Consider the following 25,931-nt stretch of genomic DNA (forward strand, 5'->3'; position numbering starts at 1 on the left):
CAAACAGCTCACAGAGCCCAAGAGTGTTTCAGAGCAGAAAGGGACACAAGCTGAGTCAAGTGACAGGACTGATAAATGCTTGCTTCCTGCTACTACAGCAAACATACATTTTTCATATTTTGGGCACATATCCATCAGCCAGGCTGGAATCTCCTCTCCAGGCAATCAGACTAAGATCTTTAATTACAGACTATCCAGCCTTGCTGAAGCGTCATGGTACTCCAACACTCATAAAAACTGACTTTAGTGAGAGCACCTACATAACAGCATGAAAAGCTCAAAGTTAGTATTTGTCATTAAAAATATCTAACAACTTAAAAAAAAAAATCAGTCTCAACTCAAAAGAACATAAGGAAAATATTTAACTACTTCTAAAGAGATTTTGAGACTTCATTAGTGCTTATGAATTACTGTTTCTGAAGGGATAGAAGTATTTTAGATATAAAAAATGCTAAGAAAGGCAACAAAAAAACACTTTCACATAACCTAGGTGAATTAGTTAATAAAAAAATGGTTTTAATATTGCAAAGGATAGCCCTTTAAAAGGCATACTAAATCTAGATCAGTCACATCAGCCAGCTAACTCTTTGTATCTTAAACCCAACCAATCATCTCCTGGATTTCAAACCAAGAGGTATTGAAATTTATGATCATATGAAAGAATCTGACAACACGGCTAGGAACAGTGCTACTCTAGCCAAAACCAACATGCATATCTTTCAGAGAATACTTCTACTGCCAATAACAACAGTACTTATGGAACAGGAAGAGTTTTACCTTGGAATGAATTTATTCATGATAGCATAGAAGCAGTTGTACAAATCACTGCGGGGCAAATGAAGGTGCACCAGAGGTTTGAGCAGATGTATCCAGCCAAGGCAAGAACTGTATTTAACATTGCGTGATTTACAATAAAAAGTAATAATAGACTCAATATCCAAAGTTAATACTGACTTCTCTTCTTCTGGCACTGACAACTGGTCTGAAATAGGCACAGTAATACAAACTGGGTTAAAGGCTTTTCAGAGAAATCGGATGAGATTATTTCATAGCTCAATTGCACCAACAGGGAGTGATAGGAGAAAACAAAACCAGACAAACAAAAAGCTGGTGATTTGGAATAAATTCTTACAGAAAGGCTTTAAAAAAGGTATCAGAATACAAACGATTTTATAAACCCAGTAGAATAAGACATTTAAATATCATTTAAATAACACAATAACAGGATGAAAGAAGTTTGGGGTTTCCCGGATCTATACAAAAGAAAGAGGTAGATTCTTTCAATGCAGAGAATGCTCTTCTTCTACTCCTATTTGATGTGCTCAGCACACAACTCAGGCTTGACTCTACAACAAATTCATTTGAATTTCAACACAGATCAACCCACAATGCATACCTTCAATTCCTCAAAATCTGACTGACATGTAAATTTATCTAAATCAGAAGTTTGGGATCAGCTAGGCTTACAGACTTAAATTTTAGCATTAACTTATAAATCACATTTTTTTTATGTCCAGGATGGGGGAAAGAGACCTGTACACACTACATTAACATAGTGGCATTAAATTTCTAGGAAACACCTTTCTCCCTCAGTTACAAGAAGACCATGACTCTCATGACTGTTTCTTTATTACAAAAGTCTTTAATACTTTCCCATAAAGAATATTGACAAGCCAGTCAATGTTTGGCATTCCTTTTCTCTATCTCTCAAAAATGAAACAGTACATAAAACTCACATGCCAACTGAAAATATACTTAAAATTTGGAGACGACTTCCTTTGCTAAAAGATTGAAATAGAGACATTTAATCCAACAAAAAATTGAAGTCTCCATGTAATCTTCTTTCTGAAGTAACTTTACATTTGATTAAATCCTTACATGTCACAAAATATTTGCCAATAAATACAAAAAGAGAACTATCAGACACTGAAGCGCTTTTGTATTTTATGAAGATAATCAGAAGATTTTGCATCTTCCTGAAGAGAGACTGTGATTTAAAAAGAGAGTGGAAATTCCACCCTCATCTCTTTCCTTTAGAGCACAGAGAGAAGGAAAATAACTCCTACTAGATTTTAGGGCTAGAAAGTGTTAAACTGCTTTTCAGAAATGGCAGGTATGTATGCATGCACCAACTCCATCCTCTGCCCTAACTTTCAACTGCACAAGAATAAATAAAATGATAGGTAATAAAATAGAAGATTCTCTTATTGAAGATGTGAGATGCATCATGATTTATGAGTCAGCATTGATTCCATCAAGTGATCATTGATACCAATGCTGTTGCATCATGTCAGGGGTTTTACCAGTTCTGTGATGAGCTGCCAAGCAGATCCTGTGGCAGCTCTTTGCAAACATACTAGATTATTATTTCCCTTGTCCTGGCAGCACCTTGCTTGAACAAACACAGCCTTTCATTTTTTGCTGGAAATGCTATTAAAAAGTATCTTTCTTTAAAGCAGTTTTTGAAGCCCAAAATGTTGAATATATTTCTTCTCTCAAATGCTATATGCATTTTCGTGCTACAATAGGTTTTCAGATTAAGAACCAGACCCTCCACAAATAAAAACTTGAAGGACACTAAATAAAGAATATCTGCTTTAAAAGATGGGGCTTGGAAAACAATTACCATTTTTTCTGACTATGCAAACTATCATTTACAAGCTAATACTTTAAACTCCCATGATGTCACCCTCCCAGAGTCTGTGTACAGGTAAAATACTATTGTTTTCTTACTGATTTTTATCTGCTCTTTCATCTTCCTCCAAAATGTAAACATCATTCAGATCATTTAATTAAAATAAAGTCTTAAGAAAACTGAGGATACAGAAGCTTTCAAAGGGATGATCAAAATGTAACAGAACTTACCAATTAGGTCTTGGCAATCCTTATGAATTATACTTTGCTCAGGTAGGTCTAAGGAGCCATCCCAGGATGCTAGGCTGTCCCCCTTTCCTACAACATTAAGTGCAATCTGAAAATAAAAATAGAAAGCCCTCTAAATACTGTAGTGTCTTTTTGCAGTTGTTCAATTACTGAACTCAGTAATTAAAAAAAAAAAAAAAAAAAAAAAGAGAACTATTCTTACTATTCTTAAACTGAATCAACATAGATGCATATTAAAATTCCAATACTACATCTCTTCTGTAGAGATCCTGGCAATTAAATCTTTTACCTCAAATGAAACACAACTTCAGGTATTTCCTGCTTCTTGATTTAAGCTCATATTTACCTTCCAGACTTTGGCCCTTAGATCAGCAGGTAACTGCCTTCCTTGAATGATGTTTCTCACAGTTTCAAGATCACAGCCTCCTTCGTCTAGAGCGTCTGCAAGATCTTTTATCCTAAAATAATGAAATGCAATTTAAAAAATCAATTATATTATTTTTCTTTATTTATGTAGACTGAAGGCTACTGTCAGGCAAATCCCACACATATGCAAACGTATAAGACCGCTTGGAAATGACTAAAAAGAAATACTTGCAAAATGTTATTTATTCCTCTACTTTAAACTGCTCCTTCAACTTGTAATTCCATTCAACTTACATACAAGAAAAACAAAGTTTGCTTTTTTGTTTTCATTAAGTGACAAGGTTGCAAAATGTATCATAAAAATGCAAATTCAGTTGCAGTTTATAACTTTCAGCAACTTTCAATTTCTACAAGTTTTCGCACACACACAAAGCAAATATTACACCTAAATTAGATGGTGGAGTTATTTTAAATAAAATATTAGATGGCCTAGAAAACAGAACACTTATTTCAAAGGTTTAGAGCAGTCAGCTTTTATCTCACCTTCCCTGAAACAGGAAAAGACCTTTTAGTCAAACTCAAATTTATTTAACTGATACAGTTGTAGTATTTCAAGTGTGGACATATGCACAAATCTGAATTAACACATACAAAAATGTTAATAATACAGAGAGCAGCAAAATACACAAATTGAGAAGACAAATGCTAATGACGATTGCTGTAGTAAGACAACAAAAGTTCATAAGTGTTATAGATAAGAAGAGATTCAGCATTCAGGAATGATTACTTTACAATCTCTCTGATAGCTTCTGCAGACTGGTTCAATGTTTCCATGCTGTCAGTAATGGGAGAACCACATCTGATGATTTCAGGATTTCAATGTCATGTAGCAGTGGCAAAACAGGTTCACTGGAAAAATAGCAATGGCAGTGACACATAGGTCCCATAGGCAAAACTTCTCCCTTGCTACATCCTCTTAATTATTCTCTACTTGCTCTGACATCTGCCTTAAGAAAGGCTTTCTTCAGTTACCTGGAGAGTTAAACACATATCCAGGGGGTTTATAGCCAGAGCAAAGCAAAGATCAGGATCGTTTCTCTAGGACAGATATTCATGTGGGAAGATGCATTTCTGGTGAATAACACATCTATTTATACACATGGGGTAACAGATGTTAAAGTGTTATCAGTGTAATTCTCAATTAGTCCATGACTACTACGTAGTCAATTCAAATAGACACAGGAAAAAATTGTCAGCTGTTGAACTCGTCTACTTTAGCTTACATATAGCCACAACTATATCCTTGATATAAAAGTTCACAAGTTTGGTCTCCTGAAAACTTCAAACGCACATTTCTGATTTTCTGGGACAAAAAGATTAAAATCTCAGACCTGGAAGAAGGTTTGCAAATACTTAGCTAGCTTTACTCAAGAGTTCTCAAAGTATCTACAGGCTTACTCTGAAGAGTAAGCATTTTCCTTGCATTGTATCAGGCAGTTTGTCACTACTTTTTGGTCTGCATTTTAAATCATATTTCAAATATAAACTGGGGCACAACTATTTTTTCAAGTAATTTTGCAAATCTGGATGAAAGAAAGCATGGATTACAAAGAGAATGACTTGCATTATTTTCTCACATTTTTAGTATTATAAAAAAAGAAAAAAATCCCAAAGTCTATTTTGTATAGGGCTACAGGTTGCATAAGTTGCCAATCCTCTTCCTGAGACAGAAATGGAGGGGAAGCAGAATATGTAAGCACACTTGTACTTCAATCACCTATCCTGTTGCCCAGTTGTGTACATAATGTTCAATGACTGAAAAGTTGAATGAATGGATCAGTTAGCCTTGAATAAAAATCAAGTATTTCCAGGACATTTACATAAAGAGAGCTCTTAGCTCTCGGCAGAACTGCATGAACTCTAGGATGATCTAGCTTCAACAGAAGCCAACATCAAGCATCAGCTGGAGAGAATGAGGTGCTCTTGGACACATTGCACATTTCTGTGAACACTGTGTATGAAAAACAGACTAGAGAGCAATAGCCAGGTCTTGGTCTACAACTAGTTGCTACAACTATATCCAAATATTAAACATATATGTGGAAATGAATGCAACAGCTGCGTACACGTTCCATTTCAAACAGAAAGGTCTTAAATTATTGTAGTACCTTCACTTTGTTTCTATGTCACCCAAAGAAACTCTTTTGAGAATAAAAAAGCAATTTTTACTTGAAACAACACTTAAAACTATACCTACACTAATTACAGAATCACCTAGCAAAGAATGTTTCACAAATCCACAAATACAAATTCTACCAGTTATTAGTATCCAGCATTCAAGAAGCTGTGCATGTAACACCAATTTCAATGTGTTATCTGCAAATGTATGCTTCTGCTGCTTCACAATATATTAACATCTGCCAAACTTCCTCCAAGTGCTGTCACCTCCACTTTCTACACTGTAAAGATGAGAGACAAATGCCAGTTTTACTGCTTCACCTCACAAAGCAAGACTCTGACATGTCCATCTGCCACATGAAGAGATGTGATGCATTACCAACAAGGAGTTAAGTGAAATAACAGCAGGGGGAAAAATGCTTTGTTCTGCTGTGATTCAATTAGGTGCTCATTTCCTCCATCAACTGCAAGATTGCTCACAGGCTGTAAGGACGGACTTCTCAAAGATTAAGTAAATTCTTTTCTAAAAAACTTTTTATTCAAGCTAACTTGCAAGGTACAAAACATGAAAGTGATTTCAACACTTTAACACATGTCCACTCGCTGTGTTTTACCTTATTTCTGTCAGTTGTTCTGTAAATATTCCACTGAACTGCTAGCAATCTGGATCCTTGTCTTTCATGAGTGAAGAGCAGCTAGGAAGTCTTCTGTTTACATGGATAATTATTACACTTATTTTGAACAGAAAGCAGCACTTCTCCCTGTGCAAAAACTCCTCCAGACCTGAACAGATCTGTACTTTCTGCTCTGCCATGGCATCACTGCCTGTCTCTAGGTGCTACTCAAAATTTTGGTTAGATGTGTGGAATTCCAGCCTACACCCAAGCCATGGCCTGAAAGGTAAATTCCCACATGATATGATATATGATATATTCCCACACTGCTCAAAATGTCATTATACAAAACGCTCCTATTAGTGCATCAGCAGTACATTTCCATACTTACAGAAGGATCTCTTACATTCATGCCAGTCTGGTGACATATTATAATCAATAAGCAGCTGTCTTCACAGACATTAAACAGGACCTTTTTTAACTTAAGATGTGCAAGCTGGTGGCAAGAAAAATTGATCTACTATTGGGAATTCAGCTTAAGCCACTTTTTCTAAGTATCATTTATATATGACTGAGATACTTGGTAATCACTCATGAATACTAGAGAAGGGATTAAAAGTGTGGGAATGTGAACAGCAGGAAAAAGATAATAGTAAGTAATCAATAAACTACATGAAGTGTTAAGAATACTACAATCAATTTCATACTTTTATAGAAGGCATTACTACGGTTCCTACTTTTAATTCAGTATTTTCCTAACTCCCAGGAAAAAGCCTCAACAAGAGCTATATTGAATTGAAATTAATGAGTGTTTGTTCTCTACTGAAAACAAACAAACAAAAAATCAATCCCTCACATTTGCTTCAAAATATACAGCACACCACTGAACCATCATGTATTCTCCAATAGAATTTTGGAGAAAACAAATTCCCTGACATTTTTTCTTCAATTTCATGCTTAACTGGAAAGGACTTTTCTGTTCATAGGCTTTCAGAAGAACTACTACGGCTCCAAGTACTAATTACCCAGATTGTGAGAATGGGAAAGATACATGGAAACTAGGTTTGTCACCCTGTTGTCTTAGGCAGTTGCAGTGCATTTTGGGACCCATAAAATGAGTTATTGCAATGCAAAGTTAAATGTACAGGAACAATTCAATTTGTGGTTATATTTAGTTATTTCAGGTTGAGATTTCCCAAGTACAGATCTTAAAAATTACTAATTGATCAAGTTTCTTGAAGCTTGATTATTAAACAAACATCTGCAAAGAGGTTTTAGAAATTAATTCATAGTCATTAATCTGTTTGAAAATCTGAACGAGAAAAATAAGGTCCAAATCATTGATTTCCTTGATAAACGAGGTGAGAAAAATCTATCACTTCCAATTACAAACATTTTAACTAACAACAAGCCATCTTATTTGTGTCTATACATTCTACTGACTAGATGTATTGCATTGACAGAAATTATGATTAAAATAAACAAATAAGCAGACAAAAAAAAAATGTTACAGCAGCTTGAAAGCAACCTGCCTCTTTTGTGTTTCACAGCATTCTTAGCTTTGGACAGATATGTCTTCCAGAACAAAACAGTGCTGTCAATTTCTCAAATTAGCTTTTGAGTATATGCCAAATAGCTCAAAAGAAACATTTAGCAAACAAGGTCTATCTGATTTTGCTCATTTTTAAATCAAAAGTGTTGATAACAACTTCTTACATTTACTGAAGGAGAAAACCTACACTCTCATCTTTCTTTATACGCAAGTTTAGGGTGGTGGTGATGCTGGGTTTTTATTTTAATTTTTATTGTGCAGTGGCAAAGTTCCCTGGTCTTTGTTGAGCAAAACACCAAGCAGTCAGTAGAGATGTTGAGGGGTTTAACTCATAATTAATTTGTGACACTTCACCCCCCCCACCCAAATCATTCATAGTAGCACCACATTACAAGTTAATACAGGGAAAACAAACAGGGAATTTTATGTTAGTGAGCACACACTCAAGGAGCTGCAACAGCCTCTGAGCACAAAACTCCATCTGCCTTTTAATCCTCCTAAGGAAGTGAAGAGAGGACACGGGATCAGCACTGCCAGTTTTGCTCCCAATAGAGCTCAGGCATACATATGATCATTATATATTAGAGTATTTTTAAATTTTGAAATCTTATATACTTCAAAATATGATAGTGTAGTAATTTATATCGAAAAGCTCTTTCAACAACAACTGTTCACAGCATTGAAATATGAATACAAGACAACACTTTAAATCCATAAATGAAAAAGCAAATACTCCACTGAAACTGGTTTTTAAACAAAAACTAAAACAGGAAAACAAACCCAAAAGCCATGTGAAGTTCCTAAGCAAGCAATAAGGAATGCAGTTTTGTCATTCACAGCACACACCTCTACTAACAGGATGCACTGTCACATATTAATATAGCACTTAAGCATAAAACTCTTTAATTGTTCCTATAAATACTTAAATCTGTTTTAACAAATGCCTTCAAGTTTGCATTTTATAGTACCATCAGCATATAAAATTGACTATCGTTTTGAAGCTGCCAATTGGAATATCAACAATGCAGGCTGTGCCTTGAAATGTGTCTGGAAACACACTCATCCTCATCCTTAACAGAAATTCTAGAGAAGTTGATTGTGATCTGGGAGACAGCAACATTATTCCAATATTAGTAATGGAAGTCCTCTGAAGTATTTTCTTCAGAGGTATTTGAGGTATGGTTCTTATTTAATGTTATATTTCAAAGTTTTGAGAGTGCACAGTCAGGGAGTCCATCCCTCGCTTTGTAATTAAATGGCCCAACAGTCAGGCCTTTATTTATAAATAATGCTTATGCAACACTGTGCTTACAGAAAGAGCTTCATAAATTTGAGGCTGTAACTAAAAGAAAAAACACAAGAATAAAAAATGACACCAACTAACTTTCATCTTCTAGTTAATGATATGAAGTTGTTTTAACCAAGAGCTGTATTTGTAGAACAAAACTAGACAAATAAGAGTTTACACCTATACCTGTGTGTGTGTGTTCTGGCTTCTTTACAGTGACATAACTAAGCACAAAGAAGGCTAGGCTCAGTCTGCAGGAAACTTTGGATCTGCCACATCAAATAGAGCCTAAGAGCAAAACCTTGGAAATAACTGGAACTCAGATTGGAAATGATCATAAAAAGCAGCTCTGTAAAGTAATTGCTTGAAAAGCATATACGTGGAAAGGACAAAGAGCAATGGTGTGGCACAGAGCCACAGAAAGAAATCACATGCAATGCAGAAGCGCAGACACAAAAACAAAGTGAAGACGCAAATGGAGATGCTGGGTGCAGTAAGAATAGCTTCAGTGTTTAAACACAATGTTTATTTAAGCCTCGGCAATCTTGAGTGAATACGCATGCAACAAATACTAAAATCACATCACTGTTACCATCAAAATGATCCTATACACGCTCCAGAAATAGTCTCTATTCTTGTCCTAGGGGTTCAATGTAAAATCCATTATAAGTAACAGTTGTGCTAAAGGAAGATGATGAGCAAAATCATTCAGAAAACGAGGCAGGACCCACTGCTGTCACCTGTTCCTGACAGCAGGAATGCAACGAAACGGGAAGCTGAACTAAACAAAGCAACTCCACTCCAGGCAGACTCCCGGAGCAGCTCCTACCGCATATTAAAGCTGTCATTTTAAACTGGAGCGACCGCCTGGCTCCAGGCTGGGCACGGCCCTCGTTTTGTGTCTCGCCCGTGTTTTGACGGGCCCCTTCCTCTCCGGGGACCCGGAGCCGCCAAGCGCCGGTGGCGTTTGCGGGGGGCTCCTGGCGGGCTCCCAGCGCGACCCCGCACACGCCCCGAGCGCGGCGCGTCCCAGGGGGAGAGCGGCCGCGGGCGGGGCGTTCCGGCCTCTCTCCGCTGTCTCCGCTGCGGAGGGGAGGGAGGCGAGCGGGAGGGAGGGCGCCCACACCCCCATAACTCACCAGCTGCCCGGCGGCGGCGGCGCCTCTTCTCCTTCCGCCATAGCTGTTGACGTGCCCGCTCGCCCGGCCGTAAAGCGCGCTCGGGAGGCGTTTCCTGCCCGAGGCCGCTCCTCCCGGAGCCGGCCCCTTGCCGGCCGCCGTCCCCGCCCTCCCACGGCGCCGGGCTGAGGGCGCGGGCCGCAAAGCGCGGAAGCCTGGCAGGGGCAGTCTCTGAGGGAGCGTCCGCGTCAGCGCCTCTGGAGTAGGGCAGGGGAGTCGCTCTGCCGGAGATTTGAATGCTTTCGGTTTTCATAAAGCTGAACTGCTCTGCTAGATGTGGGTTTGATTATTAAGTGACTTCCCCCACAGTGTTCAATGTGCCACAGGTTGGACGGACTCCGCGAGTATGGAAATTCACAAGTTTCACGCAGTTTCCAAGAGCTGAAAATCACTTGGTGACGTCCATTAGCAACTCTGGGCAGAACAACACTAATGCTCTCTGTTATGCACGTCCCTTACCCACCTGTATCCTCAAAGGGGCAAAAAATAGTATGGAATTTGAAAAAAGCATCGGAGCGGGTTATACACGGAATAACAGCGCCGCCTTACGAGAGATTCCAGTCCTTACACTGGTCAGTTTCACTTCCACAGCTCGACTCGGGATGGGCTCCAGCAGTGACGCCCAGGCTGAGAGCGGGACAGCTGCTGCGGAAGGAGATGCGGGATGGGCACGCTGGCCCTGCAGGCTCCGCTGCCAAAGGGCCGGGAACACCCATTCCAAGGCAACGCGCACCCCCTGCAGGCACCTGTCTGTTCCTCAGAAAAGATTACGTGAATTACCTCAACCAAGAAAGTAGGTATTTGACAGTGTGAAATCGGGTTGAGGCAATTAAGCGAATGTTGTGAAGAACGGGGTAATAGTTTTAATTCTTTTCCTCTTTCGCTTCTGTATTTTCCACTAAAAAAAAAAAAAGAAAAAAGATAAATAAATAAAAAAGGGAAAAAAACCCTCCCCAGCATGATTTAAAACCCCTCTTCTCTTTCAGAAGACTATTGTGTAAGACGCAGCGCCAGCCGCGGCACCAGCCGTGCCCGGGGCAGGGCCGGCCCCCGGCAGCGCGGGGCACGCCCGCCCGGCCCGGCGCGCAGTGCGCAGGCGCGGCGGCCGTGGCGGCATGGGCGACACGCTGGAGGAGCCGTGGTGGGACACCGAGCCCGGGGCGGGCGGCACGCCAGGTACTGCTCTCCTGGAGCTCCCTCCTCAAGCTGGGATTGAAACGTTTCGCCTAAGAGCCAGCCCTCCACCCTCCTTTCCCGCCTTCCTTCCTTTTCGTTGGATTTTGGGTGTTTTTCCACTTCCCCTCTCCGCCTTTCCTTTCTCTGCTTTTAATTTACTTCTCCAGGTTTTCTACTCTCACTCGCTTTTTTCCCCTCTGCCTGCTTTTCCCTGCTTGCTAGCGAGGGCGGGTTTGCTTGTAAGCAGAGTCTCTGCAGCGAGGTGATGTCCAATCTCTGATCTGAGCCCTGGGATAGACGATGGAGCGGCAAACGAAAATGCAGTACCTAGGTAACAACAGGAACCCATTTGACAAAAATACATTTACTTGAAGTTTGAAAACCGGCTGAGGGGAATGGGAAAACCTCTTGGTTTGAATTCAGAGCTCGGCTCTCCCTTGCATTCATTTACCTTCCAAACTGTATTTTCTCCCAAAGAGTTTATTTGATGAAAGGCTTTTTGCATAATGGGTGATCCTCGTGGGTCCCTTCCACTTCAGACTATCCTGTGATTGTGTTTGCCATTAACGGCATGAACTTACTTGCAGTTCTGTAAGGCCTAGGAAACAGCAAACCCATGGTAGAACTTTTGGAGGGAAAGGTATCTATGGTACTTAAAAAGCATCCCCCATGTGCTCACTGGGGTGTGTCGCATCACCCTTGCCATGTGTTACTGGGCAGGAGTTAAAGCTCTCTCCAGCCACTGCTCCTTGAAGTATGGTGCTGTGACTGATTTGTCTTTTCTTTTGTGATGGTTATGATACCTGCCTCATACACTTGTATTTTTTCAATGTGTCTTGAAACCACAAGCTGTAAAACGTTTTCTCTGTAATGCTTACACTTAATGTGAAAATTTAGGTAGATCTGGGCAACTAGAATGACTTTAAACTTTATAGTGCCCTATTTTATTGATTGTTTTTTAAATTTCTGTTTTAATACAATATTGGCAAGAGTTGGGCATTACTGGGAGTTATCTGCACCTCTGCAAAGACTCCAGTTTTTTGAGTGTCTACATAATTGGTGCTTATTTCCTGTGAGAAGGTACTTGGAGAATAGTTAGAGAGGAACCACTATAAAAGTTGTATGTATGTAATAAAGAGGGCTCACAAGACCTAATTAGGTTTATGAGCATTTAATTTTTATTTTTAGTCTCATATGAGTTCCTTAAGCAGTTCCAATTCCCATGGTAAATGCTCTTCATTAGGAATTTTTCCTAAGAGCCTACCTGCCCATTCTGCCACCAAAGCTTTCATTTGGGGTGAGTGGTTACCTGACTGTTACAATGTTGTCAGCTTTCCTTTAGAAATTGGATACAGAGCAGGACTTCAATTACAAACTTTTGACTTGCGGGATGAACCCTCTAACTTTGAGGTGAGACTGCAAATGACAGCTTTTCCAGTTATGAAAAACTTGGGATTTTTGCAATAGCACTTTTGAGTTACTAAAAGAATTCAGGTGAAAAATAACCTCTGGAGTTGTCTAACCCAATCCTGTATACTTTACTCCAAGGACATTCTTGGAGTGTGTTATGAGTAGTGATTACAGGTGAGTGCTGTGCAAACCAGGTACTCTGCTGTTTGCAGCCCCCCTTTGTAAACTTGTTGACAGGCTCTTTTTATTGAGCCTGTTGTTGGATGAAGTTGACACAAGCTAACAGTAAACATAAAACATCTGTTACTTTTATTTTGTGTAGATATTTTTCACATAAAACAGGTAAAATCAAGGGTTAATTTGTACAGTATCTTATCGATACTGTAAAATGCTTTCAAATCAGTTGGCATAAAAGAGGAAATCATGGTTCACAATGTATGATGCAGGCAGCAATACAAGAAAATAATTGCACATTAGTGAGCACCTTTGAAATACTTGGTCAATTTCATTTCTGTGAAAAATGAAGTTTGGTTAAAAAATACTATCCAAGCTCATTTGCTGACCTATTTAAAAATAACATCTCTGCTGTAACTGCAGGTGCAAAGCAGAATTCAAATGTACTTTTGAAATAATGATCTTCAGCCAGATCCTTTAAAATTACCCTTAGAATAAGCTCTGACCTACAGAATATTCATCAGAATTCAGCTCTCAAAAGTGTTTTAGATTTTAGCCACTTGTAATTAGAAAAGGCTGCTTTTAAAATGAGTGTGAACATCATTCATACACTCCACCTATAGAGTATGAAAACACAAAATAGATATAAATATATATCCTTGTGTATGGATATGTAATTCTAAATTTGCCTTTGGCCATATCATGAAGTCCTTATTTTAGAGTCCATATTAAAAATTAAAGGTAATTACTCTCACCTTAAGATGTGAATGTTTACCCTGCTACAAATGATTTATAGGTGTAAAAAAAGCCCACAAAACCCCAGGCAAAAAAATGCTAAAGGGATTACCCATCTTTGTATCTTGTCGCATGACAAAACCTAAAGAATCTTGCCTAATAACATCTTCAGCAAACCTGGGATTATTCTCCACTTAGCAGCGTAGTTTAGTGTTACGTATGTCCCATGTCATGCAACTGCAGGACTTCCTTACCTTCCTTTTTTCCAGTTAGTGTCACAACTTTGTCCAGACTTTCATGTGGTTTTTATATTGCATTCAGAATTACAAGGGAAAGGATAGGGAATTCGGAGGAGTTTATTTCGTACTGATGAAGGACCCCAGCTTTCTCCTCTTCCCTCCGTGAACAGAAAAGAGCAATTCTCACAGCACTATAAATGTCCAGATCTTGCCTGGAGCCAGCATGCCTCATCTCCTAGTCAGTTTGAGGGAGAGGGATAGACTTTGATTTTTCAGAAATTCTTGCAGTTTGCTCCTTTTTAGTTACCCCTCCTTGTCTTTCATTCTCCATGCTTTCTGTATTGCCCTTAATCCCATAGTAGTATCCCCGTTTGTCAGTTTTAGATCCTTAAGCAGGATCTACCTAGTAGGGGCATGGCCCTCATAGGTAAAAATTAATTGTGTCATTGCAAGGCAGGAGCAAAACTCTTGTATGTTAGCAGCAAAAATAGGTGAGAAGTATAATATGGGACCACAGAGGATGATTTGGCAGTGCTTGTGGGGTCCTGTGTGGGCTCTAAAGCAAAGCATGCTATTGCAGGAATTGCAGGAATTCTTTTGCCAGGTGTTCTCTTTTCTTTCTTTGTAGTGAGGGGTGCCAGTTAACATCAATTTGTAATGTGTGATTTGCAGCTATTGAGAAGCAGACTCTTCATTGTAGTGCATTCAGTTGGAGCACAGTTGCTTGATCAGAGCTGAGGTCTGTTGCTGGGCTCTGTATGAAGAGGTTTGTATCTCTTTTTTTGGCTCATCAATTACTTGTTCCTTGTAATAGAACTTGGTCAGTACATGAAGATCTTTCTGATAAGCATGCCAAGTTGACAGCTGCTTTTTGAAATCTGTGTTTCTTCACATCAATGTGCATTCACTCTGCAGATTGCAGTGGTGTACTCCTGTGAGCTGTCTTGGGATGTAAGCACACGTGATATGGACTCTCAGAACTTGATAGCTGCAGATTTAGTGAATAAAATGGGAAGCCTTTCCTTTTTACTGTGGCAAAGTCATTCTTTAATGTCTCCATATTAACACAGGTGTGTCTTGTAGGACACACCTGAAATAATTTTTCAGTAGACTGATCTTTTAAAACTTTTTAAAAAGTATTTCTAGAGAATTTCTTGTGAAGCTGTTGAGGAAGGCATAGGTTTCTTGTGGGTTTGCAAAAAGAGTCACACAGCAGTGCTGTGCGTTGTACGGTTTCAGTAGTTAAGTTAAACTTTTAGCTGTGAAATGAAAGGGAAAAATTGGGTGACTGAATGCATCAGAATCTCTCCTTGCTTCAGCAAAAGGATTGCAGTTCTGGCTATGGCACTGTGATCACCACCAGCTTTTGTTTTATTTAGGAATTAGGATTTGGCAGTTCTTAAAGAAACACCTATGTGCAAGGAGTTTTCCCAGGTATTATCAGTTGAGCCATTTAGACTGTTGGAATGCACTCTGTTAGGGGAAGAAGAATGAGGGAGACATTAATACCAGAGAAACAAATTAATTTTTATATTTTAAAGCAGTAGCTAGTGTTAGTTGGTATTACAGGACTCTTGTGTGAGGGTTCCTTGCTGTAATAGTAGTATTTTGTTAGTCTTTCTTAATATTCTACAGAAGAGCGAGAAATTTTCTTGCAGAGCAACAATTGCTATTTTTCAGAAAATTGGGAACAACAAGCATGGAGTCTCTTCTAATGTTCTGGTTTGTGGTTTTTGTTTGAAGTTTTTTTGTGTGTGTGTGTGTGTATTGGCTGAAGGGAAACCTTGAATTTTAAGTCTTTTAAAGAAGTTATGCCTTAAGAAAAGTAAAAAGGCAAATTCTCTCATGGATGAACTAGAATTTCTTGTGCGAAGATTTCGGTTAAAAAAAAACCCTTTGCTAGGAGCAGTGAATCTGGTTATGTATTTTAAGTGAATGTGAGGAGTTGTAAGGAAGGGCAAAATTGTGGAGGACTGCAAGAATAAAGTTGCACTTCTGTGTAAGCCACAACTTACTGTTAAGCTTGATACTAATTTTGATCAGTTCTAAAATACTGTTTAAGTGATATGAAATCTAAGTACTGTAGTCCAAATGGTTACAGTTTAGCTGATGAAAGTAATATCCATCTTGATTCTCACATCTGTTTTCCTGATCTAACATCTGCGTGAATTGAGTGGAGATAATCACACTAGTGAGGAGGGAGCTGCTTATCTTCACATAATGCTTTTAAAGTGATGCTTGGCACAGCAAGGAGCTCTGCATTTCTCTAAATTCAGTGCGTTATACAAGAGCAGATTTTTTCCATGCCTTTCTTCATTCCACCCTTAATGTTGAACTTAGGATATCCACACTGAGACACTTCTTGGCTAGACCAACTTTGAAAACATGACACCTCCTGCAACCCCTCTTCATGTGATTTGAGCATGTTTTTATAAATCTGCTGAGATAACCTTACTGTTGTTATTTGTAGAACATGTCAGAACTGAATTTATAGTAGAAACTTATTTGTGTCTTGTGTTCCTGTACTGTGAGTGGCAAAACCTGGAAATGCACCATAAAAATGGAGCAGAGCATGGTCCCTGCAGACATGCAGTTAACTTTGGCTCCTAAGAATTCGGCTGCCTTGATGTCCTGTGATTGGTGACTGTTGATGTGCTGACCACGTAGATGGTTTCTGATTTTTTTCCCCAGTTAAAACAACTGCTGCTGGGATTCAGATGGCTTAAATCCATTTTAATGTCATAAATCACAGAAAAGTATTTACCTTCTCCCTCCACTTTGAAGGCAGGCTTTAGACACCGTCCTTATAATGCGTATCTTTCCAGAAGGACTGTCTTGGAGTGGTTTGTTGAGATGTCCAGCAGGAATTTTGACAGGTGTTTTGGTTGTGCTTGCAGGCTTTGGTTTGGGGATTCGAGTTGGAATTGAACGCCGGAAGGTATTGGTAATCTGGAAATAAAGTGAGAAAATAAATCGTGCGTTAGGGAGGAGAAATGAGAGGTGTTTTTGGCTTTGTCATGCTTTTTCCAATTTGTAAACCTGAAGGCACTGCTTCTAAAACCGTTTAGACTTCCTTTATTTTGCTTGTAATGAGACAGAAGCTTTGTATTTAACTTACCCAGTTGATTGGGGAATATCAAAGAATCTCAATGGATTGAAACTCAGAGTACAAATAAGAGGGGTTTCCTGTCCGTCAGCTGACTATCAGCCCTAGCTGCTGATTGAGTGATGCAGTGCCAAGTACTGAGCACTCTGGGTGATTAATCATGAATCTGAATGAATCTGGGCGAACTTCCTCATACAGAAGCAAATCTTGATTCAGTCCTGAGTAGAGGGCAATACCCAGGTCATACTTTACTGTGAGAGATCATTCTTTGACAGTGACCAGTGTACACAAAATTAACGTGTTTGTGAGACAGCTCCCCCTCCAGAATGACTGTAGTCACATTTAATTGCAAAAAATGTAAATATGCCCAAAAAAAGTTATTATGTGCATGGAAGGACTATAAAGGCAAGAAGTAAAGAACTATAAAGGCAAGAAGTTGGTTTGAAAAGTACCATTATCTGAAACCAGGATTAGTAAACATACTGTACTCATGAGAAAACCTTTTTGCATCAAAAGTATTTTATGTAACTTTTTCAGTCAAGCTAAGGGTAAAAGAACTTCACTTAATGTTTGGTTGTTTGTTTTGTTTTTTTTTAAGACAACAAAATTGAAACTGTGTTCAAATGAGGACAATAGAAAATTGGAATTCTGGTGACTTAATTATGAGTAAGAATAAGTTAGATCAAACCCCTAGTGGCTGTAATGATTTGTCTGGACAGTTTTAAAAAAATAAAAATAATCGCAAATCAGAAGCTTGCCATTTACCTGTAGATAATTATGTATTACAGAAGTTTTCAATAGAATAAAGCTGAACCAACATCACATTTTTGCATGTGTTCAGTGTGAAGGAATTTGGGGAGTTTGTACATCACAGATGTGATTAATGGACATGAGTAAGGAAAAAAATCAGCCTGGGCTTAATTGAAGTTTGATAACAAAGAGATAAAATAGTAACAATCTCCCAGAACCGTGTGGTACATTTGTAGGAGTTCTGAAGGAGATGATTTTTAAAATTGCAGAATCCTTGTTAGTGATGTGCAATCCACCACTGAAATTGTTGGTGATGTTAGAGGGGTGCAATGCTGCTTCAGATTAAAGCTTCACAGAAGATTCATAAATGTAACTGCTGAACTGATCAAAGTGTTGAAATGCCAGTTAAGTAATAAGTTTGTCCACATGGTGTTACTGATTTTGTGAAGACATCCACATTTCTTGTCAGGGATAATATTCAGGTCTGTTAGTCAGATATTGTTATATAGGTACATACTATTGGGTTGTTTAATGATGAGACTCATCATGGGAGGGAAAGACCTAGGTAAGTTTTAAAAAAAACCCTTGATAGTGGTCTCTAACAAAAGAATCTTGTGAAAGCAGATTTTGTGTGCAAACTGCGGAAAAACAAGGAAAATTCTCAAGGTTAATAAGTGGCAATTGAATAGGTATCAGAGCAGTGACCTAGTTTTTAATAGTATAGTGGAGATAGCATCTGAATCTCAAAGACCCCTCTGATACTGAACATATTCATAAACTGCACAGGAAGACTACTGCAATGATAATTTTTGCATATGGTATAACAGGGAGAATATTAGAAGCAAGAGCTAACAGTAACTCATGTTAGTGAGTAAAAAATGTGTGTCAGTTCAGTGTTAACAATTGAAAAATAATATATGTAGGGAAAACTAGTTCATGTACAGTAGTGACTTTTTTGGCAGTCAGAACACAGATCTTGGAGTTCCTGTAAATTGTCCTCATTGCTCAGCAACTGGCAGTTGTCAAAAATGTAACAGACAAGTTAGGAATTATTAGGAAAAGAATAGAAGAAAACAATCCCATCATTTTTTAGTGTGTGAATCCAAACCAGCCTACATTCTCAATGTTTTGCTGGGTTATGTCTAAACAGCTCAAGAAAGGGTATGCCAAAATACAAAAAAGGTGGCAAAGACTATCAATTATGAAATGTCTTCTGAGTGAAGATTAATAACACATGCTAAACCTCTTAAAGATTGGAAAATAGATGGTGGTGAGAAAAATAAACAGCAGAAATGTAGCATTATGGTGAAGAGGGCAATTTTCGAGTATGCTTGAGAGGGCATCCACTGGGGGTGGATTAAATGTGAAAAGTGTTTTCCCTTGTCAATGAGCTATGAAACTCACTGGGACAGACAATTTTTGAGGTGATGATATAAATTGGTTTGGAGTGAATTTGTACTGATTTGGGGCATCAATCAAGGACTGCTAATCACAAAGATGTTTGGAGATTCCAGCTGTAAGTTGCGGGCTGCCTAAGGCTGGATTTTCTACTCTGTGTGCCTGCTACTTAATGTTCACAGGCATTTAACACTGGTCACTACCAAAGAGGAGATACGTAGTCTGAGTGTCTAAAACCTCTTTCATGCTTTTATTTTTAAAATCAGCATGTTTCAATTTGTAGTACTTTAAATTTTTTTAATGCATTGAGAAAGGAAAGAGTTTGACTTTGAAAGTGAGGAAGGAAAAGAGGCATTTTTCTTTCCCTGTGTTCCTTCAAGATTTTACCTCTAGGTGGCAGCGAAGATTTCCTTTTGAATTGCATCCCAGTATTTCACCTAAACCCGACTGAAACTCTTCGTTAAATGCTGAATAAACAAAATCAACATGCATTTTCATAGTAGGCTGGAGTTTTAGCATTCATATTGTTTGTAGGAAAGGAAGCAAAAAAAAAAAAGAATTCACTCTTTGCCCCCAAACCAAAAAGCATTTTGCTTCAATTACTAAAGGTGATGTGTTAAGAAAGGAACTGACGTTGGAGGGGATAATTGCATTACTGCTATGCGGCTTTCCATGAGTGCTGGGTTGGAAAAGTTTGCCTCTGACCATGTGGTATGGCCTGGTAGATGAGGCATGGTATTGAGAAGAAAATGTTTGGGTGGGCTATTACTTGCAGTGCTACTGCCTTATGTAATTATAGCAAAGATAGAAAATGTGTCTGTTTCCCAACTATAAAAAGAATTACATTAGCCATCATTTGCTAAGTATATTGAGGTGAATAGATAAAAATATTTATGTAAAGTCTTGCATATTAAAGTGAGATTGTATCTCTCAGAGTTGTGTTTGGTTGTTTGGTTCGGGGTCTTTTTGAGAAGTGCTCCTGTACAGAGATTCCTTAGGTTACCAAGTGGTTGGAGTATTGTCAGGAGTTGTTTGATCAACCATGTTAGAACTTCAGGAAGGTATTCATAGGCCCAGATTTTTACAGGTTTTGTGCGTCTGACTCTGGTATTCAGGCTGTAAGCTTTTATTGAATCAATGAAAAGTTAGGTGTTGAAATATCCCTGTGCTCTGGCCTATAGTTTGCACCAGTGTCTAGCTTATTAAAGCCATCATTAACAATATGGTGTTCTGAGCCATCAGATTTAATTTCAAGCACTTCTTTTTCTTTGTGATTGAAAACTATGTATTTTGCATTTCTGAATGACAGTATTGAATACATCTACATTATCATTTAATGCCTGGAGCTGCATTATAACTGATGGACTTGTCAAGGTTTGATCTGCTTACAGAGTTTGTACTACTCTCTTTCGCTTGTGTCATGTTTGATTGTAGCCACAATAACTGACTTGCTCTAACTCCTGGCATAGGCTCAAACTTGGGGATAACAGTTGTATTATGGGGCTTTTTTTTTCATATGCAAATAGACAACTGAATTTGCACTTCAGTGATTGTACCAGTCTAACTTCTGATGAAGGCAAGTTTAACAAACTGCCCATCTAGTTCTCTTCCTCCTCATACTTCACTTAAAAATTGGTTTATTTTTCATAATTCGCGATATAAATTCTAGAGAGGAAGGAATGAATAATTTAAATGTAAGGAAAACACATATTGATACTTAGCTTTTTGAATTCAATTACATTTGTACTAGATCAAGGTCTAAACTTTATTTTCTAAAACTTGTACTTGACAAATTACAAATCTCAGATAAGAGTTGTAAACAGAACATTTTGGGTCAGTTGACTAGATCAGTGTTTAAGGTGCTGTAAGATGTGCATAAGGAGGGAATGGTACTATGTGGGAATTATCTGGAAAGCACTTGGAGGTAATCATATATAAAATTCTGCATTGGTTTAGTTGTATGTGTACTGAAAATCCTTGTGAAATACTCCTTGGCCCTTCCCTCCTGCTTAGTGTAGAGGCATGTGAGCAGATAGATTGGCCATAGCAGGCTTCTATCTCCAGATGTCTGGTTTGGTTTTTAGACAGACCTGAATGACTGAAAACCCCTTATATATGGATTTTGGTGGGCCTTTTCAATTTGGTTTTTAACTATGTATGGGAAATCTGTGTGCACACCATTAATTACTTCAGCTCTCTTCAAATGTATGCATCCTTTCTACCAGCTCATTCTCGCCTTCAAGATGAATGTGTTAAGTCTTCCTCATCCTTTTTTGAACTCTCATTTGTATTCTGAATTTGCTGGCTTTGTGTTCATCAATGCTGTTTAGCTATGTCTCTTGAGTTCCCATCTGTAGGCCACTTTTTATATCTGCTGTCTTTGTAAGTCAGAGAAGAAAAGATATGTTTGTTCTTCAAAAAACAAGCTGAACTGCCTCTCATGGTCTGGAGATCCCTTGTGAGTTCCCATTAATGGTCTTGAAACACCTCCAGAAACAAAATGTTGCTCAGAAATGACCTGTCTGAGTAGCTATGCAGTTTTCCTTTACTTAATGTCTAAGTAAACATCAGCAGATAATTACTGCAACAACCATGACAACCCCAAAAGCATTAAACTGACCACTTTTAAATTAGATTATGTGGTATGTCTACCTGAAAGTGTAATAGCACCATATTGGTTCAAGGCAAGCAATGATCTAAGGATCAAGAAGGCTGCATTTTAATTTTATTTTTAAATTAACTCCTGCAGCAGACATTAGTTGCCTGTAATAGGAATTGGCAGAAGAAACTGTGCTAGAGTGAGAACTCGACACGGAGACTACATTTGTTGTCTCACCAAATGACAGTGGGTACTTCAGGGATGGGGTCAAATACCAGCACAGGTGGTGACAATTGAGAAATTTTCACATTAATGTGAAAATGGCCCTTCTAATTTCAAGAAGACAATGGAGAAAGCATGCTCTGAATTATCAGGATGTATATTCCATACCCACGTTTTTTTCTCCTCCATTGGGAACAGAGGTAGCTTATTTATATGGGCCAGCCTTTAACACAATGCAATGCTTGCTTTAGGGAGTGGGCTAAGGCAAGTGTGTGTGGGTGTGTCAAGGAGATTTATGTTTTGTGCTGTTGAAGTAATTTTGGTCCTAATCCTTTCCTTTTCCTTCTGAAAGTATGACATGTGCTTTGCTTCCTGTTTGAACTTTATTCATTTAAATGGGGGGACCGTGTAGTATTTATGCTGTAAGTTTTCATTTTCTTTTTTTTTTTTTTTTTTTTTTTTTTTTACATCATTGTAGCACTTGATCTAGAAGAAATAACTTTAGATAAGTTTCTTTCTTACTGCTTAAATTTTTAGTTTAAGAAATTTGACTGAGTGTCATTTGCAGCTTTAGTGAAAGTGTCCAGGGGATGGTGCTGAAGATCCTTCACTCAGAAGTCCATGTCTGTATGTGCACAAGCGTGCCTCTTGCCAGACTTAAGTTTGTTCCTGGATGATTGAAAGCAGTCAGAAAGAAAGCCAGGTCTGCAAGTGAGAACGAGTTAAGATTAAGTGATAAACTTGAATATTCCCTTTGGTCTCCAAGCCAGACAGCTTTGGCTGAAATCTCTGGTTCGGCATCCTCAACTGCACAGAGCTTTTAGCTACTTCCTTTTCTTTACTTTTGTTTCACTAGATCCTGGCATTTGTTTTCTAGGAATCCAAAGTGAGAAGTCTCAGTTGCTCCTAATTCCCTTCCATGCAGCACACCTGTGTGTGACTACACTGAGATGCGTGAGCAGGAGCGGTGTAATCCTTACTCTCACTATCTCACTTAGGCTAAAACCTATGCCAGGCTGGTGTCTGGCTTGGCTCACTGCATTGTCACACCACCATAAACAACTCAGCAGAGGGAAAATGACTCCTCAGTAATCTAGTCATATTACTTGAGCTATTAAGTGGAAGAGCAATTTGGTTTGTTTAATCTGGAGAAAACAAAACTGAGAAGCGATGTGATAATTGTCTTCTAGTATGTGTTGCAGAGTAAATAATTTTCAAAGTCCAGTGGGGGGACAGGAAAAAGAATACTGGAGTACAATTTCAGCAACATAAATTTAGTTTCAAAATTTGCAAGATTCTTAGTGACAAGGGTACTTCAGCCCTGTTCCAGATTCCTGGGTAACTCTAAAGCTGGCACTGCTGAAGTTTTTTGGAACTATATGTACTACGTTTTCATTTGGAAAGTTTTAAGTCAAGTTATAGTGAGGAAATAGGCTCAAAAATGTCCTGGCATCCTTTTTAAGCTCTATTTTATGAATCTTCTAGTCTTCTGCTGATATTTGCTTTATTACAGCCCTCTTGATTTCAAGAATATAGCATATTTGACAGAAAAATCAGTATTAATATTAGAAATTATTTTGTGGCACAATTTACAGTAATGCACTTGAATGTGTTGCTGTGATCTTATTTCCTGAATGCAGAGTTTAAATCTACTTTCTGGTGGTGGGGATAACTTAAAGACTCATTTCTAGTAGATAATTGACAAGATGCAGGGATGGGTAAGGTTATGTTGTGGGTTAACTCCAGTAGGACAAGGTTACCTGGGGCTGGGTGATTGGCATCATCATGCAGCTGGAATGAACAGCTGTTAGTTGTTAATCTTCCCTTTGCCCCCTGAAAGCCCAAGGGGTCTCAGGCACCTTGATAGGGCGCTTGGGGGTTCCTAGGAGCAGAAGTGTGGCCTTTTTAGCACACTAAACACGCTGCAATTGCAGTTGTGTCCCACACAGGGGTGTGCTGGCACCTATGTGTTCCTGCAGGCACTTAGGTGTCACTGCTGCTGGAGGGAATACAGCCTGGGTGAGACCAGCAGTCCCCTTGGTTTAAAGCTGCTCTGCTATTTGTTGAGAAAGATTCTTGGCAGTGGAAGATCATTCAGTACAGACTGGGGGCACACAGGGATATTTATGTTTGGGTATTTTTAAGGCAGTTTTAAAAGGTGTTTGAAACTGCACTTATACATGCCTTTTAACGTGAAAATGTCTTCATTATCAGTGTTGTCTGTCATCTATATGTCAAAAGATTTGAGTATGTTTTCCCCATGTTAGCAAATTTTTATGGTGAAAAGGTGAGAGGTTCTGCATGGAGAAGGAAAAAGGTAAAATTGCTTTTACCATCATGGCTTTTTTCTGTCTGTGAGTCAGCTGTTTTTCTCTTGTGCCACATTGGAAAGTGTTTTAATCAGAGTCCTATTTTCAGTATACATATGTATTTTCCTAATATATATAAAAAAGCTAATTAAAACAAAAGACTCTACCTTTTGTCCAGCTAAGATTGATGTTTTTTCAGGACAAAACATGACCTATAGTGGCTTGAGTATGAGACAATCAAGGATAATAAAATGTAGGTACTCATCACAATCGAAGCTGCCTTGCTCGGATTTTGCACCATTTAATTAGTTTCTCTCCGAAGAGAGGTACAGAATTATTTTAATGGTACTGCTGAATTTTATTTTATATTTGAAGTGCTTTGTGATGTATTTGTGTGCTAGATTGTATCTCTGCAGACAATGGTGATGGGTCCAGGGCTTTGGCAGCGATTGCACTACAAAATGCTCCTTTTTCCTTTTTGCTTGTCCATTCAGTTATGCTGATGTAGCTCTTTTATAAAGCTGTGCTGTGAAATGGATCCTGTTTTGTTGAGGTTGTCTGGGGTTTGTTCTGTTTTGTTTAATGATGATTTGTGGCATATGGCTTTTTGTTTGTGGTTTTGCTTTTGTGTTTTTAAATCCAGGTTAGTTTCTTGACCTGGTTCACAGTGCTGCCTTCTGGAAGTGGTGACAGCACAACTGAAAGGGCAGTATTTTGTAATTTGGGTTGTGGTAGGGGCGAAAAAGGGGAGGGAGATTCTTTGGCCCATCCCTGTTTGAAGACCCTGTGATGTCAGACCACTGCATGGGAAATGAAGAGACATTGATTAAAAGAGGTCTTTTCACTTGTACTCAAAAAATGTTTCTCAAGAATACTTGGCTTTGTGGTCAGAAAAGAATCATATTCAGTTGGCAGCTCTGCTATTTGAGGCTTTCTGTGCGCCCACAGTATGGTGGGTCATTGGATAATGTGCTAGCTACAGCACAGAGAGAATTCAGCTTCATCTTGGGGCCATTGGCTGCGGATCTGTCAAAACACTTCATGCTGCCTAAATTTTTATGGTTTATCTTATCTTTTTTTTTGAGCAATTTCCTGCTATAAGTACTTGGTGTTAATTTAAAAACATTTTTATACACCTACTTGTGCTGTACTTGAACCATAAGATCTTTTTCTCTTCTGTTTCTTGGTAACATAATGTTTTGGTAGTCTTTCCTTAAGCCTGGAGATTAGGCAGTTGTCAGTTTTTGTTTTGCCTGTCTCAGTATCTGTTTCCTAGGGACAAAGTCATCCTGCAGATGGTTACTCCATTTCCATCATCTAACCCTGCAGCATCCATTGAATCTTATTCAGAAAATAGAGCTGTACAATTCTGTTTCTGATTATTTTTTCCCTAGTGCGGGGAGCACGCCTTCCTAATCCTTGCATGAAATGCTTGCATACAGATCTTTTTCTTATTACAGCCTTACAGTCTGTCCCCAGACACTGTATTGGCTATGGTGCTTTAGATTGGGAAGATTAGCAGTCTGCTCCTGTAATTTTTGTCAATTCTTTTTCTTAATTAGTAGCTTGAAGGAGGTCTTTAAATAACTTGAAATACTATCTCATAGTTGATGGATGGGCACTTTGGTCTCAGATTACCATTATTGCTTGGTATTCTCTTGTTGCTTTTCCTCCTTTTCCCTCCCTCCCCTCATCCATCCTCCCTGAAAGGACAAAAATTGCAAGTATTTCATCTGAGAAATTTAATCACATAA

The 25,931-nt window shown here is 38.6% G+C and overlaps 3 protein-coding genes across 7 annotated transcripts in view; 1 reads left to right on the forward strand and 2 right to left on the reverse strand.

Moving 5' to 3' along the window:
* TBC1D23 (TBC1 domain family member 23) overlaps window positions 1-10,071 on the reverse strand; it is a 31,490-nt gene extending 21,419 nt beyond the window's left edge. Inside the window, exons 1-6 of one of the 4 annotated variants that reach the window (XM_084225855.1) lie at window positions 10,021-10,059; window positions 9,474-9,521; window positions 4,037-4,158; window positions 3,230-3,341; window positions 2,866-2,971; window positions 778-982 (exon numbers count right to left, since the gene is read on the reverse strand). In XM_084225855.1, coding sequence (XP_084081981.1) covers window positions 778-982; window positions 2,866-2,971; window positions 3,230-3,341; window positions 4,037-4,083 — 470 coding nt within the window. In that variant the 5' untranslated portion in view covers window positions 4,084-4,158; window positions 9,474-9,521; window positions 10,021-10,059. Of the gene's footprint in view, window positions 1-777; window positions 983-2,865; window positions 2,972-3,229; window positions 3,342-4,036; window positions 4,159-6,041; window positions 6,132-9,473; window positions 9,522-10,020 lie in introns of those variants that run through there. The other 3 variants (XM_084225856.1, XM_084225857.1, XM_084225858.1) reach the window with 3 other exon arrangements.
* A 678-nt stretch (window positions 10,072-10,749) lies between these two features.
* The window catches only part of CMSS1 (cms1 ribosomal small subunit homolog), a 221,600-nt gene continuing 206,418 nt past the window's right edge, over window positions 10,750-25,931 (forward strand). For both annotated transcript variants that reach the window (XM_084226557.1, XM_084226558.1), the window contains exon 1: window positions 10,750-11,235. In XM_084226557.1, the coding sequence (XP_084082683.1) occupies window positions 11,175-11,235 (61 nt within the window). In that variant the 5' untranslated portion in view covers window positions 10,750-11,174. The remainder of the gene's footprint in view (window positions 11,236-25,931) is intronic.
* FILIP1L (filamin A interacting protein 1 like) overlaps window positions 14,565-25,931 on the reverse strand; it is a 34,060-nt gene continuing 22,693 nt past the window's right edge. Inside the window, exons 3-4 of the mRNA XM_084226556.1 lie at window positions 16,558-16,742; window positions 14,565-15,266 (exon numbers count right to left, since the gene is read on the reverse strand). Coding sequence (XP_084082682.1) covers window positions 15,176-15,266; window positions 16,558-16,742 — 276 coding nt within the window. The 3' untranslated portion in view covers window positions 14,565-15,175. The remainder of the gene's footprint in view (window positions 15,267-16,557; window positions 16,743-25,931) is intronic.

This window comes from Fringilla coelebs, assembly GCF_963513975.1.
Source record: "Fringilla coelebs genome assembly, chromosome: 2".
In the NCBI taxonomy this organism is placed as follows: Eukaryota; Metazoa; Chordata; class Aves; order Passeriformes; family Fringillidae; genus Fringilla; species Fringilla coelebs.